Here is an 18,206-nt window from a genome sequence, read left to right as displayed (position 1 = left end):
AAACGGTGATAACAGTCCATGCGCACAGACACAAAAGTGATTTTAATCTGTTAATGTAACCACCTCCCAAATTGCAGGCAGATCACACATTCCGTATCAAGGAAAAGATAGAAAATATTTCCAGTAACTTTAGCTTGATATGCATAGTTTAACACCGATGTTGAACTTTGTACGTACTATACAAAGATCATAGTAAGTGCACTTTCTTGCATTGGTTTACTTATGGCACAAAGGTTTTCTGTACTGCTGAAGAATCACCAGAGCAGAATGTTTAATTGCTACTGTAAAACTCGAACTGCTTTATAGCAAAAATGGCATAAGAAGTATATTTTAGTTCAACTTCAAGAGAAGCCTAATGACTAAAGATTTAAAGTGATCATGTAAATATTATGTTCACATAAATAAGAAGTAGGCATGTGAGAACTCATTCTTCAGTTGTATTTTTAAAAAGTAAGCCGAACCATGTTCTTTTTTTTTTCGGGGGATTTTGTGCTAACAACTACTACTGCTGCTGCATAATTTAAATAACTTCAGGTTAATTTCCAAATGCTTTTATCTTTCCATGAGACTAAAATTTGGACCTGATTTATAGAAACTGATCCATGGAATGGGTGGGGGTTTTTTTGTTTGTTTGTTTTTTGGTTTGTTTTTTTTTTTTCAGTTGTAGCACTGCAGACAGCATATCCTAGGCATCGTATTAAGTGTTTCATGGAGTCATTAAGATTCAAGCTCCGCTGAAAGTTGATTTTCCAAGTGAGGCTGTTACTTTAATATTCCACAGTGATAGCCTTGGTTCTAAGGTATTCATGAAGAGCTTCTTCACCTGTACAAGCACAATATTCACCAGTTAGAATAGCACCTAAATAAAAGAATGTTGTAAGAGACTGTAACTCTATTATTAAAAACTTCAAAATGTTTTAGCCAATAGTTGAGTCCTTAAGGAACAATGGAAACTAATTAACTTACTGAAATTTACAGAACTAGTTTGACAAGAAGAGGCTAAACCAAACAGATGTGGAAAGAAGAAGGAGCTGGAATTTAACAAGCAGCCACCTGGGTGGGACTGAAGCAGTGGCAGTCTCTAGATGGCCACTGGGGGCTCACAGCTGAACTTTCAAACTCCAGTTTGCCCATGCTAAGTTTCTAGGCAGGCAAAGAAACTGTAAAAATCGGTAGTCTTTCTTTCCTGACATTATTCCTTATTTCGGTTGCAGGAAATGTCTGATACTTGCTAGAAATTCCAAAGGAAAGAATCGGTTCTATCATTTCATTTATCTTTGCCACGAGGCTTGATCTGTCCACAGATGTAAAGTTTCTTTGACAGACTAGACCTCACCTTTTTAAAAACTGGGTTTGAAAAGAACAAGATTTTTTAGGTGTCTTTCTCTGTGGCTGTCGGCAAATTTTGATGGCATTTTAAGGCATAATAAAGTTTCCCATGTTCTTACAAGTTTAGAGGAGAAACCTAAATTACTGTTCTTTCTGAGGGGAGGGAGAAGAAAGAAGATTTTGGCCAATGCCTTTGCTGCTTGACAGCATTTGGTAGCCTGCAGGCAGCTCTGGACAAGCTGTAATATGACTGCTTTGAGAGGAGTCACGGAGGAATATTCTGAGGGCCATAGCGTTATTCACAGGAAGGGCTGAACCGGAGGTACTGAGGCAGGAATCTTGTAAGGATGGGAAAGGAACTAGATTACTGTAATTGAAGGAATGTAGGAGATGCAGGAAATGCATCTATAGCTCATGTTTTACTAGATATGCTTTACACAGGTAAGGTGGTTTTTTCATTGAGTTGGACTGTCAGATGAGTGTTGAGGGAGGGAGAGAACAACTTACCTAAATCTTTCCCGAAGCCAGACTGTTTAAATCCACCGAATGGTGCTGCCACATCAGTTTTGTTATATGTGTTAATAAAAACTGTTCCAGCTTCTAGCTTTTCACTGATGTAGAGAGCTTTGCTAATGTCTTTCGTGAAAACTCCTGAAGCTAAACCATATTCTGTGGTATTTGCCCGTCGCAGCACTCCATCGATATCCCTACAGGGGAAAGAAATTATTTAATGGCAAACAGGTAAAATAAACAAGTGTTAGCAACCTTCGACCTTCAGTGTCACTGAAGGTCCTTTTTCCATGCTCTTTCTTCTCCAGTTGGCTTTTTTGAAGACAACTTATTAAGGACTAATCCCTGTGTCAATCTGACAGATCTATGGAAATTCATACCCTTGCTTCGAACTTGTAAATCTTGTAACCTTACATTTCAGGGGCCAAGATCTACACTAAGAAATGTCAAAGGAAAAGTTGCACTACTACCAACTTTGCTCAGCTACCGTACAATTTGGGGATTGGAGCAATACAAAAATACTTATAAAGCTGATCTTGGCTGCAGATTATGCATCAGTTTGCTAAAATTTTGGCGTTGCTTTACAAGTTAATGGAGAATAAGTGCTGAAACTCAGACTTCTATCAAGGCACAACTTTTTAGGTCATGTCCAGAGTGCTATTTTCTATTTGTATCTCATCTTCATATAGCTTCAAAAATCCATAATAATTTAAAAATTTAAAATACTCAATACAATCTCTTGCCACCATACATAATTTATAGATGTGAAGGGCTATCTACGTGGCTGGTTCTTAACTGCATTATCGGACTGCAGAAAATGAAAGCTGGTGGAAAAAGTTATGTGAGGTTTCTGTATAGGATTTTCATCTCATCTGTGTGTGAAATAATTCCTGTGATTTGGAATGAAAGCTATTAAAACTGGCAGTCTACATAATATACAGAGGGATTTTCATTTGCAATAGTAATGTGCGAATGCTACACAATGCACAACAGCGCTATGCAGTCTTTCATGACAAAGAGAAAAATAAGCAATTCCAATGGAAAAAATACACATTTCGTAATTTGATCAAGCTGTTGCAATTACCACATCAACTTCAGTAAAAATGTTTCACTGAATACTAAGACTTATTTAAGAACTGGCACTTAGGGTGGCATTCTATCCTGTCACACACTGCTAATAGCATTAGTTCTATATTGACATGGAGCAGGATACCCCTTACTAAAAAGGGTATTTTCTCAGAATTTAGCTGGAAGAGGATCTAGGGATTCACACTGGTCTTAGGAGATTTAACAACATCACATTAAGTGTGCTATCATTTCCATGTTTAGAGTGAAAATGAGAAAATAAAGTTCCTAACAGTAACCAGAGGAGAACATACCCATTTTTAAATTTAGAAATCACCATCACAGGACCAAAGGACTCTTCCTGGGCAATATACATATGGTCTTCGACATCCGTGAATACAGTGGGTTCCATGAAGAAACCTAAACAGAGGACAGAGTATCATTTAAGCATGGTGAAAATGCTTAGTGGTTTGTATTGTCCAGGCCATCTCTTCTCCATGCTTTGAGGTCAGAGATGTGTTGAGACTTGAAACAGAAAATACTGATATGAATGAAGTATGAACGAAAATGCATGTGCATAAGCATCAGAGAAACAGCAGAAAAAGGGTTAAAAGAATGGCCTGCATTGATCAGAGCAACAACATGGGCTGTCCCCTGCCAGGCTGGAAGGTCTGCATGCCACCCTCAAGGCAGTCCTCAGAGGGAAACCCTGCACTCTGTCAGCAGGAAGACAAGGTTACAGCATGTAGCGCAAGCTACTGTTTTTCCTGTTACCCAACAAGAAGAAAGACTGTAGCCATAAAGATCTGTATATTCCAGACAAGGAAAAACATGTGATGGGCAGCAACTTTGCCTAAGATTTGTAGAGGCTGAAGTAAAGAAAATTCTGAGGCAAAGGACCTCTTCATAACAACCGTTCATCTCTAAAGGGTGTAAAAAACTGTCCAAAAACTAGTTCATCACTGCCAGTCAAGAATTGTCCTAGTGTTATGCACACGTTGAGTCTGGTCACCTACATCTTGCTGAGAGTATTTCAGTGTGAATGGGTAAAATTGATTTCAGAGATTTTCTGTAATTGCCTCCCCTTTCCTTAAGATTCTTCTTTAGCTTTGTTACACTGATCTCATAGTTACAAATCCCCACTTTCGTTTTATTTCTGGATACAAACATTATGTTTTGAAACTCTGATGCAAGTGTTTCTCCTTCATTATTGATAAAGGACAGATGTCCATGAGCAAATGTTGCCTTCACGCCTTCTCATTAAACTTAGTATACGTATTCTTTAGATAGCAATAAATGTATTTTATTAATAATACCTTATGCAGATGCTGTGTGCTTGTTTTGGCTATAATCTTCATAGTAGCTACTATAGCGCTATGTTTTGGATTTGTGCTGAAAACAGCGTTGATAACACAGGGATGTTTTTGTTAAAGCTGAGCAGCGCTTACACAGTCAAGGCCTTTGCTGCTCCTCACACCTCCCCACAATCGCTTGTAGGCTGGGGGTGCAAAAGAAGCTGGGAGGGAACACAGCCGGGACAGCTGACCCCAACTGATCACAGGGATATTCCATACCATATGACAACATGCTCAGCATCTAAAGCTGGAGGAAGAAGGAAGGAGGGACATTCGGAGTGGTGGCGTTTATCTTCCCAAGTGACCGTTACGTGTGATGGAGCCCTGCTTTCCTGGAGAGGGCTGAACACCTGCCTGCCCATGGGAAGTAGTGACTGAATTCCTTGTTTTGCTTTGCCTGCACGTGCAGCTTTTGCTTTCCCTATTAAACTGTCATTGCCTTAATCTACAAGTTTTCTGACTTTGGTCCTTCCAATTCTGTCCCTTATCCCACCAGTGGGGAGTGAGCGAGCGGCTGTGTGGGGCTTAGTTCCCGGCTGGGGTTAAACCATGACTCTCTGCTAGCAGCTTCCTCAGCCATCTTTAGTGTTTTGTTGACCTAAATAGATATAATTATACTTATGGCTCTTGATAGTTCAAGGATATTGCACGAAAGCCCTCAATGCCTCTCAAAGAACAAGAATAAATGAGCAAGACATTCCCATATTGACTGGATTCTGTATCAATTTCATATGTTACGCTTCAGTTGCACAGCTTCTCTTACTGATAGTTGAAAGCCCTGTTCCAAAGTGTTATCTTGGGCTTACCTGGTACTGTTCCCATGATATTGCTACTTCACATAACACAGCAGAGACAATCATGATGGCTTTTATTTAAAGTGTAAACATTCCAGACAGCTTTGAACAGTATTTTACCTGGTCTACGTACTTGTTTTCCTCCATACACTAGAGTGGCTCCTTCCTTTACTCCAGTTTCACAATACTGCAGCAGCTTTTCCAAATGTGCCTTGTGATTTTGTGGACCATGATCTGTAGATCTATCAAGTGGGTCACCAATTTTCATCTTTTTTATTTCTTCCACCTATGGGTCACCCAATTAAAATGAAGTTACATAATGTAGCAAATAGTTGTTAAAGTGACCAGTGATTTGCGATGCTTCATTGTTTGTACTATGAAGTTTGGCCCTAAGAATGGGCTGGATTCTTAGAACATGGAATGCTCTTCCCTTTCTAAAATAACACTTTGTATGGTGTCTTATGTTTCCTAATTTCTCATTACTTCTGAAATGTTTTGATGCTGTTTTCATGTATTCATTCTCTTCTGCTATTAAAACAGGCATGTAAAATGTTAGCTTTTACAGTGGGAAATGAGTTATCACAGTGGTTTCCTGTTCTTGAGCTAGACAAATGAATTTTCCAGTGGTACAGTGTGGTGACTACTGGATTTTTAATAATGACCTTTGTATTATTCTAGCTACAATTCTAATAAGCCCTTTTTTTCAAACTTCACTGCAGTCTTCAATCACATTGACCTAAGTTCAGTAAATTTTTAAAACCTTCTTTCCTAGTTTAATATGAAATATTACTTAAGGTATAATATCTACTTCAATGTCACTTATCTGTGCATTACTGCTGAAAATATCTTCTTTCAGTGCCTTTCTTCTAAGCCTATAAAGAGCTTCCCAAGAAGCGACGTTGCAATAAAGAGAATTTAAACAACCGAAAATTAGAAGAAATGCAAGTGTCTATAAAACTAGTGCCTCTTTGTGCCATAGTGAAGTATTTGCTTAAACTTTAGTCCTCGAATATCTTACCACTTTTCTAACAAATTCATCATGGATTGATTCTTCCACAAACAGTCTGCCAGCTGCAATGCAATTTTCTCCTTTGTTGAAATATACTGCTCCCATACCCTGAGCAGGGAAAAAAAAGACATTAATATTAATATTCATCCTTTCGTTCAGTCTCCCTTTCATTCTGTTCCCTTGGGTTACATTCTGTGTTTCTGACCCTCAGCACATAGTGCTTTATGTAAAGGGACATCATCAATACAACAAGCAGACTAATCTTGTAACTGGCAAACACTTCCATGGAGACAAATGGCTCAGGATGAACCCATTAGCGCTGCTCTTTCCATTTCCATCAGCGTTGCACAGAAACACCTGCTGCAGCATCATAGAGAAGAGGGCTGGCAGCACAACCAGTGAACATAAAACTGTGCTAATCCACTGAGCAATACTGCTTGTGTCGATAGCCACATGTAGCTCTGCCTACTCTAATCTGCAGAAAATCTCCTATTCCAAGAGTGTGGAATCAGACCCAAGCAGTTTGTTCCTCTTCATTTATGAAGAATTAATACCTACCATTGTTTTTCCAGGGTGGTAGGGAGGTAGGGGAAGAAAGAGCAGGACAAATAAAATTCCTAAAAAGTGGTTTTCTGGCAGCTGTAAAGGCCTTGGGTGCTGGCATTAGTAGGTATGACTGGGATCTTGTGTTAGCGTCAAGAGTGTGGCAAAAAAGCATTGTTTCACAATCATTTAAAGCCATCAATGCCAAGTACAGCTTAAGCCAACCTCTGTGTCACCTTCTCACTTCTAAAGCTGCGAACAGAGGTGGGGCCAAGCAGTTTGCTGACTGCAAAGTTTCAGCTTTTACTGTTTTCCACATATACTTCACTGTGAAATCACTCAGACTCTTGTCCTGCCAAAAGAAACTCCAAAAATAGGGAAAGTGTATAACAGTTTCTTTCTGGTAGCAGTACCTGCTTATGCTGGTTTAGAGAATTCAAAGAATTAGCACTTTGGGTAAGTACATTGTGGAAGACTTTTGTTTGCTTCTTAGTGAGCAAACAGCATCTGCTGTCATTTTGATGAATCAGGTTACCTGAGCAGGAAATAAGCTCCCTAAATCCACTGAATTTCTCATTTGCACCTCTTATTTATGAACTTTAAACACATTATGGCTGGTTGGAAAGGTGGATTATGATGATTGATGGTGAATTAAGAAGAATTATATGGCAATACGGAGCTCAATGTATATTTTAATTCACTTTCAGGCTTTTACTTTTTAAGCACTTTTTTTTTTGAGTATCAAATTTTGACAAATCCATTTTAATGTGTTCACTCGGCTAGTGAAAATACTTTCCAGCTACATTTCTTTGTTTTGCTGTATTTTCTAATGTATATTTCTTGTAGTACTGATCCCTGCCTTTTTGGTGCAGCATGAACAGTTTAATTGTGCTGGCACAAAGAAACACCCTGCAGAAAAAGAGTCTATTTTCTAACAGATTGCACGATTTTTCGTGCAAGGGCTCCCTACTGAAGTTTTTGGCAAGTCAAGAAGAGTATTGCAGTACTGTGAGGATGTATCACAAAAGCTTTGACTCTTTTTTACTTAGAAGTCACATTACCATTTTTACGGCTCTGTCAAGTTCACAGTCACCGAATATGATCAATGGTGATTTACCACCAAGTTCAAGAGAAACTTTCTTCAGATTAGTGGCTGCACTGTAAAAAATATAAATAATCATATAAAACCAACTTTTAAATAGCTTATTTCATTATTACCTTTGAATCATACCTAGTTAAAATGTACAAAATTCTATTATCCAAGTTTCTTAGTAGAATTCTACATAAATGTAAACAACCATATGTAGCTATGCTTTTCTATTACTGCTACATGCACAATATAGCAATATGATACTTCAGAACTAGATTAAGCAGTGTTTATTTATTAATCTTTTGCTTAGAGTACCTCTTCATGATCTGTTTACCAGTTGGTGTTGAACCAGTGAATCCAACTTTGCGAACATCTGGATGTTCAGACAGGTGCTGTCCCACTAATCCACCTATAGGGGTGAGGAAAACAGCTTGGCTGGGCAGCACACAGGCAATTTTTACTACCCCAGCAGTAGCACTGTAACACAGAAAGAGCTGACGATATGCCAATCAAGTACAATATCATATCCTTATTTATATTTACAGCTTTATTCATATGACTATGAAAAATCTCACATTATTTAACTTGGGTCCCATTAGTGTCTCCAAATTCCCGCATCTGTCTGGACTAAAGAACACTCTTCCTAATATTCCACTGTAGGTGGAATGATCTAATGTGTAACAGAGCCTGCCCTATACAGTCACTTTGCTACTTTTCTTCCTTAGGGGAAAAAAGAAATTGGTGACAACAGGTAACATGGTGTGTACCATGACTTACCTATAGCAATCGATATGCATCTCACCAGCTTGCTCTAGGTCTCACAGTCACCTTTAAATACTTCCAAGTAGCGATAAGATCAGGAGAAAAACCTGAAGTTTTACAATCAAGTGAAACAACGTTTCTCTGTAGCACATGCTTTTTCAGTGGCCAGGCTATCTGTGTGAACTTGTAAAGGGTGTGGAGCTCTTACCACTAGCTAGAGCCAGGTGACATACAGATTTTTCCAATTCTGTTCTGGAAATAGGTGAAATCGCTGTATGACATAGATGCAAGCCTACTACCTATGAAGATACATGCACTTACGTAATAGGTCTTCAGAAAGGTAAAATGCTAGTTCACCAGTTTTAGCACGACCTACTCTTCCCAGAAAAATGATTAGTTGACATTTTACCTGAACCAGGCAGAATATTTATAACACCCTTAGGAAATCCAGCTTTAGCTGAGAGTTCTGCAAACTTCAAGGAAGTCAGAGGTGTGACCTAAGTAGAAACATTTAGATTAGGTCTTCTATTTTAATTAAATGCGTGATGATATCTTTTACATTCAATACATCTTAATTTTGATACAATACCCATCTTCTTACTCTCAGTATTGACAAATTAAAAGTGATGGCTTATTGCAGAAAAGAATTCATTCTTGAAAATGAGAGTAGCATCACAGCAGAACTGAAGACAACCAGTACCTTGTATCATCACAGCAATTTGGATTATTATACATGCACTTTAAAACATATGGCACAGTCAACCTATGGGTACTTATGACAGGTCAACTTATGGGTGAAATCTGCTAGATTGCCTCAATTATTTTGCCTGAACAAACAGTGGAGGACCTGAGCCACCTGTACATTCCTTTTTGGTTTTACCTGAGCTGGCTTGAGTACGAGTGTGTTGCCTGCAGCCAAGCATGCTGCGCTCTTCCATGCAAGCATCATCAGTGGGTAATTCCAGGGGATAACAATTGCACAGACACTAAGGCAGGGAAAAACAGGGAAAGATCACATTTTTGATCACAGCATTTGAATGGCTTTTCCGTATGTCAAGGCTCTCATTAAGAAGAAAAAAGTGACTTACCCTATTGGCTCTTTCTTGGTGAATGTCAGATTATGGTTTGGCCGGGCCTGGTTAATTGGTATTGTAGCACCCTAAAAGACAGAGGAGGGACAAATCTTGGTGCTGTTTAATCATTTTTATTACAAATATATTTGCATATAAATATGTCTGGAAAGCCACAGAGTAGGCTTCAAAACCAGAAGCATTTTTGCATCAGAGAAAGGAGCAGGGATGCTTCTACTGTATGATTTCCTACTACGGATACTGTAATCAACTTGTGATTTTCAGTGGATGAAATAAAAGCATAGATAACATAAAGATAACATCAATACGGAAGAACATAAAGTGAGGGTTTGATGGATGAAAAAAAGCTGACTGATATTCTTGATTGTGGATCTTTAAGACACTTGAGGAAATGCTACTGAACCTGTGCCATACGCTGTGTCATCAAGCAAACTCACCAGCCCTGATCAGAACGTTCTGCGCTTCCCAGCATGATGACCACAACGATATTCTGCTCCATGAATAATCAAGAGCTGACTAAGCATGCATATCCACTGTGACACCTCAACTGATTTCTTAAATATTTAGAGTCACATTCTAAATCCATTTTCTCCAATTGGAAGCAAACTGTCCTTTTGTATGGCCAGAGACCCATTTTAGGTAAAATTCTAATTTTGCTTTATTTTTTGATTCCTTGATTACTCTTGCTAACACTGCTTTTTGGCACTGTGTCAGGAAAAAAAAAAAAAAAGTAGAGAAGCACTGTCATTGATTAGTTCCTTTACATATTCACTTGCCTGAATTTTGTCACACCATCCAGCAAAGTATCTGAATGTTTGCACAGACATTCCAACATGGGTCTTCAAAGCTAAAGTGTAGACAGCTCCTGAGTCGATAGACTCTATTGTTGCTAACTCTTCTTGATGTTCTTCCATCAGGTCTGCAAGTCTTTAAAAAAAAATTACAAATCCACATCAAAGAGAAGTGACATCTGACCATTGACAGCCTAAAATGATATTTGATATGGCAAAGAACCATAATTAAAACGGGATTCCCATTGAATTTGGAGGTGGAGCACTGGAGCCACTGCTCATTAATATTAGTAAGAGCTTGAACAATTGCCTGTTAAAGTCTGCAAATGTCTTCACATTGGCTGCAGTAGACACTGGATGAAGATATGAACTGTGAAAACTTACCTAATTGTTCACTTATGGTTTTGTAAAATAAATAATAATTACTCTTTCTGTTGTACTACAAGGAGCCAATTTAGAAAATCAGACCAGTAAGTCAGAAAGCAAATACACAATAACATAAGAAATGTCCACTAATCAAAAATACCAAGAAGGAGTACTCAGGATCCTAGCTTAAGATTTGAGAAACCTAACTTTATAACGCTCTTTTGTATTGTCTGAACTTGGACTAAAATGCTGAAATGTAAGATCCTTCAAAGGCATCCAGATGTCCAAAGACAGAGCTCCTAAGCTGTAATGCAATTCAATTTTATGTGCCTTGGTACATTCGAAAATCTGGCCCATGATCTCCTTGGGCCTCAAGTTCTCCATCTGTTAGATCTGTGAAGCAACAGAGTGAGGTTTAAGACAGACTGTGGCAAATATTATTGAGTTAATAGTAGCTACCAGAGTGTCTCAAAAATGTATCTGCACAGACAGATACCTATAGAATCACAGAATAGTTTGGGTTTGAAGGGAACTTCAAAGATCATCTAGTCCAGCTCCCTGGCAGTGAGCAGAGACATCTGCCAACTAGATCAGGTTGCTCAAAGCCCCATCCATTCTGACCTTGAATGTTTCCAGGGATGAGGCATCTCTGGGCAACCTGTTCCAGTGTTTCACCACCCTCCTTGTAAAAAAACTTCTTCCTTATATCTAGTCTAAAAAACCCTAGGTTTTTAAACTAAAACCCTCTTTCAGTTTAAAATCATTCTCCCTTGTCCCATCACAGCAGGCCCTGCTAAAAATTTTGTCCCCATCTTTCTTGTAGGCCTCCTTTGAGTACTGAAAGCTGCAACAAGGTCTCCCTGGAGCCTTCTCTTCTCCAGGCTGAACAACCCCAACTGTCTCAGCATGTCTTCATAGGGGAGGTGTTCCATCTCTCTGATCATTTTTGTGGCCCTCCTCTGGACCCGTTCCAACAGGTCCATGTCTTTCCTGTGCTGATGACTTGAGAGCTGAATACAGTACTCCAGGTGGAATCTCACCAGAGTGGACTAGAGGGGGAGAATCACCTGAATCCCTTGACCTGCTGGCCACTCTTCTTTTGATGTAGCCCAGGATATGGTTGGTTTTCTGGGCTGCAAGTGCACATTGCCCACTCATGTCCTGCTTTTCATTCAACAGTATCCCCAAGTCCTACTCGGGAGGGCTGCTCTCAATCCGTTCATCCCTCAGCCTATATTGATACTGGGGATTGCCCCAACCCATATGCAGGACCTTGCACTTGACCTTGTTGAACCTCATGAGGTTCACACAGGCCCACCTCTCAAGCTTCTTCTCACATACTTACGAAGAGCTCTTGTAATTTTAGTGGTCCACTGCTCAGGCAAAGACGTCTGTTTGCATGAAAGAACTTTTACATTCAGTCTTAGTTCTCTCACATGGCAGTGAAACAGATGCATCAATGTTTTTCTTAAGCTTCTACATGTGTTTTGGTACTCGGACACATAATCAATGCTCCTGTTTGATTTTAAGAGCTTAACCAAGGGCGTTTTAGATCCTGTAAAGAGTATTCAAAACTGGGTGCAAAACCTACTTTTCCATTATGTAAATTCTGCCCGTTTAAAGCATTTGCAGAGATGTGGAAAAATGCTCTTTAATAACTGTTTTAACTGTGTCTTGGAGACCCAGCTATAGGCCAGGGCATCAGCAGTAGCATGTAAAAGAACAGATACAGCATGTCAGAGACAAAGGATAAGGTTCCATTGAATGCATGACTAATACCTTCTATTAATGAATTAATTAATCCATCATATTCAGAAAATGTATGCAACAATTCCTCAGAGGAACAAAACAAAATAAGATTTCAGAAAACGAAACAAACACAAGCTGCCTTTCACACACCTGTACATGAGACGCCCTCTTTCCCTTGCATTCATTCTTCCCCATTCACCATTTTCAAACGCCTCCTTTGCTGCTGCCACTGCCTTGTCAACATCAGCCAATGAAGCAGAAGATACACTGGCTATTACCTGTCCAAAGGTAGCATTGTGTTAGCTCTAATTAAAATGCTGTGATGCAGAGTGTTACTGCTTCCTCCTAAACTTCTTGACTGGGTATAAACAAATACTTAATACCCTCAACCCCAGCAGTTGGCATGAGTGAGTCAGGCTGTAAAAAGTTCAGAAACAATTGAGGTGGCAGAATGTGGAGGACACTGCAGGGATTCTGATTCCTAGATCTATCTTGTTCTTCACATCAAGGTGCATTGTCCTACTTGATTTCGCTTTCTCTTTCCAGATGTAAAATCAATGTGGTATGACAGAAGTTGGAAGTCTTTACATGTGCTATTATGATCTGATATCCAAACGTGCTAAAATGACTCCTGCACATTCCATTTCTCAGGAATGGAGTTTCTGTTACTATAAGGCAACATATACACATAGTATCTTATGATGATTGTGTTCTATAAACACATATATTGTAAATTCTAACACAGAATTATGTGACTTTTATTCAGTTCCGTAATGCGTTTCAGGAAAAGTACCAGAGTCTGACTTCTGATGATAGTGAAATTTGTGGTATTGATTTCAGCAAAATTTATTTACTCCAGAATTAAATGGTAATTACACAGACATCAGAATCACTACTCTTATTTATAATTCATAGTTATGAGTTGCTCAACCAAGATTCAATAGTTTAGGACCAGAGCGCAACTGCACATATTGACCTATTGAGTCATTTTTCTTACTGGGACATTCAAAGGGACATTTTCAAGTTACACTTACCCTAAGACATCAGATTTGTAAAAAAAAGCAAAATAAAAACTGAAGTTGATGACTCACAGGAAATATATACAATATCCTAAAAGAAATACTTCTTTAGTAACTAAACTATGGCAATTTTTGTTTACAAAGGTAAACAAGAATGAAATCAAGGTAAAACATATGGCTGGGTATGGAAATTGACGTAATAGTTGAAGTGGAAGTAGGTTATTTTTACTGTGCATCTTGACTGAAATGCAAAAACTGTAAAATATATAGACTGAGAAGTAAACTGAAATTTCAAATTATTTTAAGGGGTTGTTTAACGTGTACTGTATGGTTTTGAAATTGGCAATATTCATTTAGTGGTTTAGATTTTTTAATAGGCAAAGAAATTGAAATAAACTGGTATTGATCATATTTAGAAATTACTCACTGATCCATCTGCTGGATTTATAGTGTCATATGTTTTTCCATCATCAGCATTTATAAACTGCCCATTTATGAAACACTGGTATGGCACATTCACAGTCATGTTGTTCACGTTTTTTGAAACCTAAGAGTGAAATAAAAACCAAATTAATTTTAACTTTTAATAACTAAGATTTTAATGTAGCTTAACAAGCTTTTGATATCTACAGCAAACATCCAGCCACATTTTACAACATATATATGGCTGTTAGAAGTGGACAAAAGAGTAAAATGAAATAGAAATCATATTGTCACTGAACACCAATGACCATACTCTGAGATAGTTAAGCAGATTTCTGTATTTTTTATCATTGGAGCTCTGTGTTCAAACCAATACTAAACGCTGGTTAAGTGGACTTCGTTCAAATGCATAATTCTCAAATTCAAGAAATCCTGACTTACTTAATGGCTTAAAAACCACGCAATCCTCCCTTCACACAAAGTTTTCAGACAGACTCTTAGGGGAAAAATCTAGCACTGTTTGCCTACCCTTTCTCAAAAACCAAGACAGAATAAGCAATAAAGGCAAAATAAAAGGTCTTACATAATCAATGACTAACTCTTCTTCTTTGTCTTCTCCTCTGAATTTTCTGACAGCCATTTGAATAAAATCTGCAAACTTAGTGGCCATATACACATCTTCATTCTGTAGTTGAAGTCCACTATATTTCTGCTTGATCTCTTCTAGCATTCTAAAGATTTTGAAGAAAGAATAAGTTTAATTACAAACAAAATAATTATTCAGATAACTGAATCATTAGAAGGTTGAAAGGAGTCAAAACTGGGCACCAGTCTGTATGCATGTGAATATGTGCATGTGTTTCTCTGACAACAGTGGCACAGAAATTGTGCTAATTTTACTGAAATCTGTTGGTTTCATTGGGAGTGTCATAGAAAAGAAAATGTCAGTTCTAGAATACATTTAAGTAAACTTTTGGAAATAAATGACAAATAGCATATATTGACTTATAAAATAGTATATGGGACCACCCTGACCAATACATAGAGCACATTGAGAGCTCTATGAGACTGGTAAGTAATAAGGACAATAATCAGATTGTTAAAAAAAAAAAAACAAACACGTGAAATGCTGGTCTTATATTATGGCCTGGGATATCTGAGTTGCAAAAAGGAGGTAGTTGAGGTGATCCAACATAGCATGAACTCAATGCGCTTGTGAGCATGGGCTCAATTCTTTCTGTGAAAGACTCCTCTTTCCTTCTGGGGAGTTCTTTGTTCAGCTTCCCAATCAGCTCCCCGATCCTGAGGTACCTGTCACTGCACACAGACAGGTTTGAACATCGACATGCTCCCCCATGGGGCTGATGTTCCTGAAGTTAAGGGAAATTTTGCTCCAATAGAAACAGCAGGATTACATCAATACCTCCTAATTTTGGGAGCAGAATCCTACTACATTTTCAAAGGTAGGAGAGGGAATAGCTAGAGTATTGGAAAATATAGGGGAAAAATATTCTTTTTTTTAACACTACTTGATCTACCCTGATTTAAAAGCACCATGAAAACTTTGATTCCATTAGCTTTTCATTCAAAATCTTGTTATTTTAAATATTTTTTACCTGACTACATGCATAGAGGATGCTCCAGATTTGAAGAAGTCTGTGGAATCCTCAATTACAGCAACATTGCTCAAAATTCCCTTCCAAATAGCCTAATAATACATAAAAATAATGGAGGCAATAATGAATAATCCTCTAATTGCAAGAAGTATTTCTCAAACAGTATTTTCTATGGCATCTGTGCCTACAGTGTGTATTATTTCAAGGGATTCTAAACCAGAGAATTAATTTAAGAGGGTCAAACTTTCTAGAGACCTGATGTTAGCCAATGAAATCTTCCACATAGTTAGCTTATCAAAAATATTATTTGGTACATGATAATTTCACCTAATCAGGCAAGCAACCTGAATGGTACAATGCTAATAATTTTCAGGCCTGTTTTTTTAAGGTCTTTATCCTCCAAATAAAAACTTCCTATTGCATTACGGGAAGCCAGCAAAGGCAACGACAGCCTGGAGCACTCTGTGACTCTGGATTGATGGCATTTTTGGCACCTGGGCAGAGCTTAGAAGTAGTTTAAGCTGCATGCGTGAGATGGAGATTTGCACTAGCATGAACAGTGAAATAAGTGGTAATGTGATATTTCAATTAATTATAATTAGGTTTCAGAGTTAGCAGGTAGTGTCATAAACTGAAGAGTTTATATTTCTTTTTGCTATTGTCTCAATCAGACAATAGCTCCAGGCAGCATTTAGGTTGCTGGCAAACAGATCCAAGGTAATCCTGAAGCAGTAATTTGAAAGATTAGTGCATCAAGCTGCCTGACCTGTGCCAAAAGTTATTGACTCTGTAGCAGAGACAGCAGAAGGGAAGACATCTGTGATTCACTTGCTCTGGCATAAAACTTTAACGACAAATGTGGCTTTCAGCTAAGCCCCTGACACTCACTACAGAGGGATGGATTACATGAGAGGGCAGCAAAGTGCCTCTCTGGCTATGAGAGCTTTCTGCTCCAGCTGGCCCATTGCTGCATCTCTCTGCCAGCCAGACCCTTGTGCGTGGCTGTGGCAAAAGAGAGACAGCACACACAGGTACAGGGAGAAAACTGCTGCTTTTCTCTTTCCAACTGTTGTTCTAAGACTCCCTGAAGCTGGTCCACCCAGACCACTCTGAGCACATCCTAGTGAAGAAAGGATCTCAGAACTGTCCAAGTCTGTCAGTGTTGAAAACCTCACTGTCTATTTGTTTTTCCTCACTCCCACCTTCATAATTCATAAATATTTACCATAACTGGCCCTCTAATCACTGTCCTTGTATCACTTGTATCTGAAAGAAAACTTTCTAGAGTTATGTGTAAATATTCTAGTGAATTCCCAATTCCACCTGTATTAATGTCAATAACTCAATATTCAATCCTATACTCTTTGAGCACATTTTATTAAAAAACAATATACATGGATAAATAAAATATATGCCTTGCCTATAATGAGAAGTATGCAATGCTTTTGTCTGAAGTAATATTTTACTAAAGCAGTTTATCGAATTACCCTAATATCTTCTGCCATCTTTTTCTCCTCTTCTGTAAGCTCCAGGGCAGTTGTTTCATCAGCAGAGAAGTATTTAGATGCAGGGATCATTTTTCCATCCTCAAACTGCAGATTTCTTACTAGTACCTGAAAAATGAGAGGATATGATTTTAAATTATCTGGGGGCAATACATCTTTGTGTGAAGATTTATTAGGCATTAATACGGTTATTGAAATAGTCATATAAATGGCTTGCACAAAAGCTGCTATGATGCAGGTAATTTAACATAGGCCACTCCTATCTATCTTTCAGATTCTTTCCTAGTATTAGTACACTTTAATTCATATTGGAAATGAACATGGATAGAGTGAGAAGCAAGACATGAATATCTTCTCTATAGGATGGTAGAGGATTGATGAACTCCAAGCGAATTAGCTGTCTGCCATTAGCAGCTGGATTTGTGTAACTTGACAATTCCACACTATTTGCACTTTTTGCTAAAGTTATTCCATCCATGCTCGTGTTTGCCAGGATGAGCACTTACCATCTTCCCATCATTACCAAAAACGACTAGACCATTTTTGGTTACAAGTCCAGGTCTTGAAGCACCTTTTATTTCCAGCTCTTGTCCAGCAGGCACTGAGGCATCAAGTAAAGATGACCCATAAAAAGTAACCATCTAAAAATAAACAGAATTAAAAGTGCACAGATTCTAAACATGCTCTAAAATCCTAATAATGAAATTACACTGTTTTGAAGCTTTAATGTAATATAAATAAAACATAAGCACCTACACATGGAGAACATGTTACAAGATTATTTCTATATCTTTGCAACCCAGGACATGTAAAACTTTGCAAGCTGCCTAAACCTGCAAAGCTGCTTAGGTGTAACAATGTGCGTGCCAGAACGAGTGCAGAAAGGGAAGCAGCTTTTGTCAGTGCAAGCCCAGAGTGAGAGACTGGCAGAAGCCTGACTGTGACTGGTGGAGTCCCACTCTGCTCCCAGGCTGGCAATGCTGAACATTGTCTCGCTCCTGGGCTCTTCTGTTCTTTCCGGGCTCGCAAATCAGCAACAGTTCCTGGACATTAGGGCAGAATCAGGCTTTTGGAGCAGCCTACAAGCAGATGGCTAATAGTTAAGTAAAAAAATCTGGACATAACAGCCAGGAAAGATAATGAGATTTAAAAAATATTTTATGCAAGTACAATGGGGATCAAATGTATA

The 18,206-nt window shown here is 38.4% G+C and overlaps 1 protein-coding gene across 1 annotated transcript in view; it reads right to left on the bottom strand.

Moving 5' to 3' along the window:
* Positions 1-407: 407 nt before the first annotated feature.
* Positions 408-18,206, bottom strand: part of ALDH1L2 (aldehyde dehydrogenase 1 family member L2) — a 33,823-nt gene continuing 16,024 nt past the window's right edge. The window contains exons 7-23 of the mRNA XM_086610288.1: positions 17,524-17,658; positions 17,000-17,125; positions 15,513-15,604; positions 14,480-14,627; positions 13,901-14,020; positions 12,605-12,732; positions 10,325-10,475; positions 9,546-9,616; positions 9,338-9,443; positions 8,867-8,954; positions 8,011-8,104; positions 7,667-7,763; positions 6,072-6,170; positions 5,174-5,339; positions 3,219-3,324; positions 1,837-2,036; positions 408-823 (exon numbers count right to left, since the gene is read on the bottom strand). Coding sequence (XP_086466414.1) covers positions 768-823; positions 1,837-2,036; positions 3,219-3,324; positions 5,174-5,339; positions 6,072-6,170; positions 7,667-7,763; positions 8,011-8,104; positions 8,867-8,954; positions 9,338-9,443; positions 9,546-9,616; positions 10,325-10,475; positions 12,605-12,732; positions 13,901-14,020; positions 14,480-14,627; positions 15,513-15,604; positions 17,000-17,125; positions 17,524-17,658 — 1,983 coding nt within the window. The 3' untranslated portion in view covers positions 408-767. The remainder of the gene's footprint in view (positions 824-1,836; positions 2,037-3,218; positions 3,325-5,173; positions 5,340-6,071; positions 6,171-7,666; positions 7,764-8,010; positions 8,105-8,866; positions 8,955-9,337; positions 9,444-9,545; positions 9,617-10,324; positions 10,476-12,604; positions 12,733-13,900; positions 14,021-14,479; positions 14,628-15,512; positions 15,605-16,999; positions 17,126-17,523; positions 17,659-18,206) is intronic.

Source organism: Tauraco erythrolophus, chromosome 4 (assembly GCF_009769465.1).
Source record: "Tauraco erythrolophus isolate bTauEry1 chromosome 4, bTauEry1.pri, whole genome shotgun sequence".
NCBI classification, from domain to species: Eukaryota; Metazoa; Chordata; class Aves; order Musophagiformes; family Musophagidae; genus Tauraco; species Tauraco erythrolophus.
This window is presented reverse-complemented; position numbering and strand designations above follow the sequence as displayed.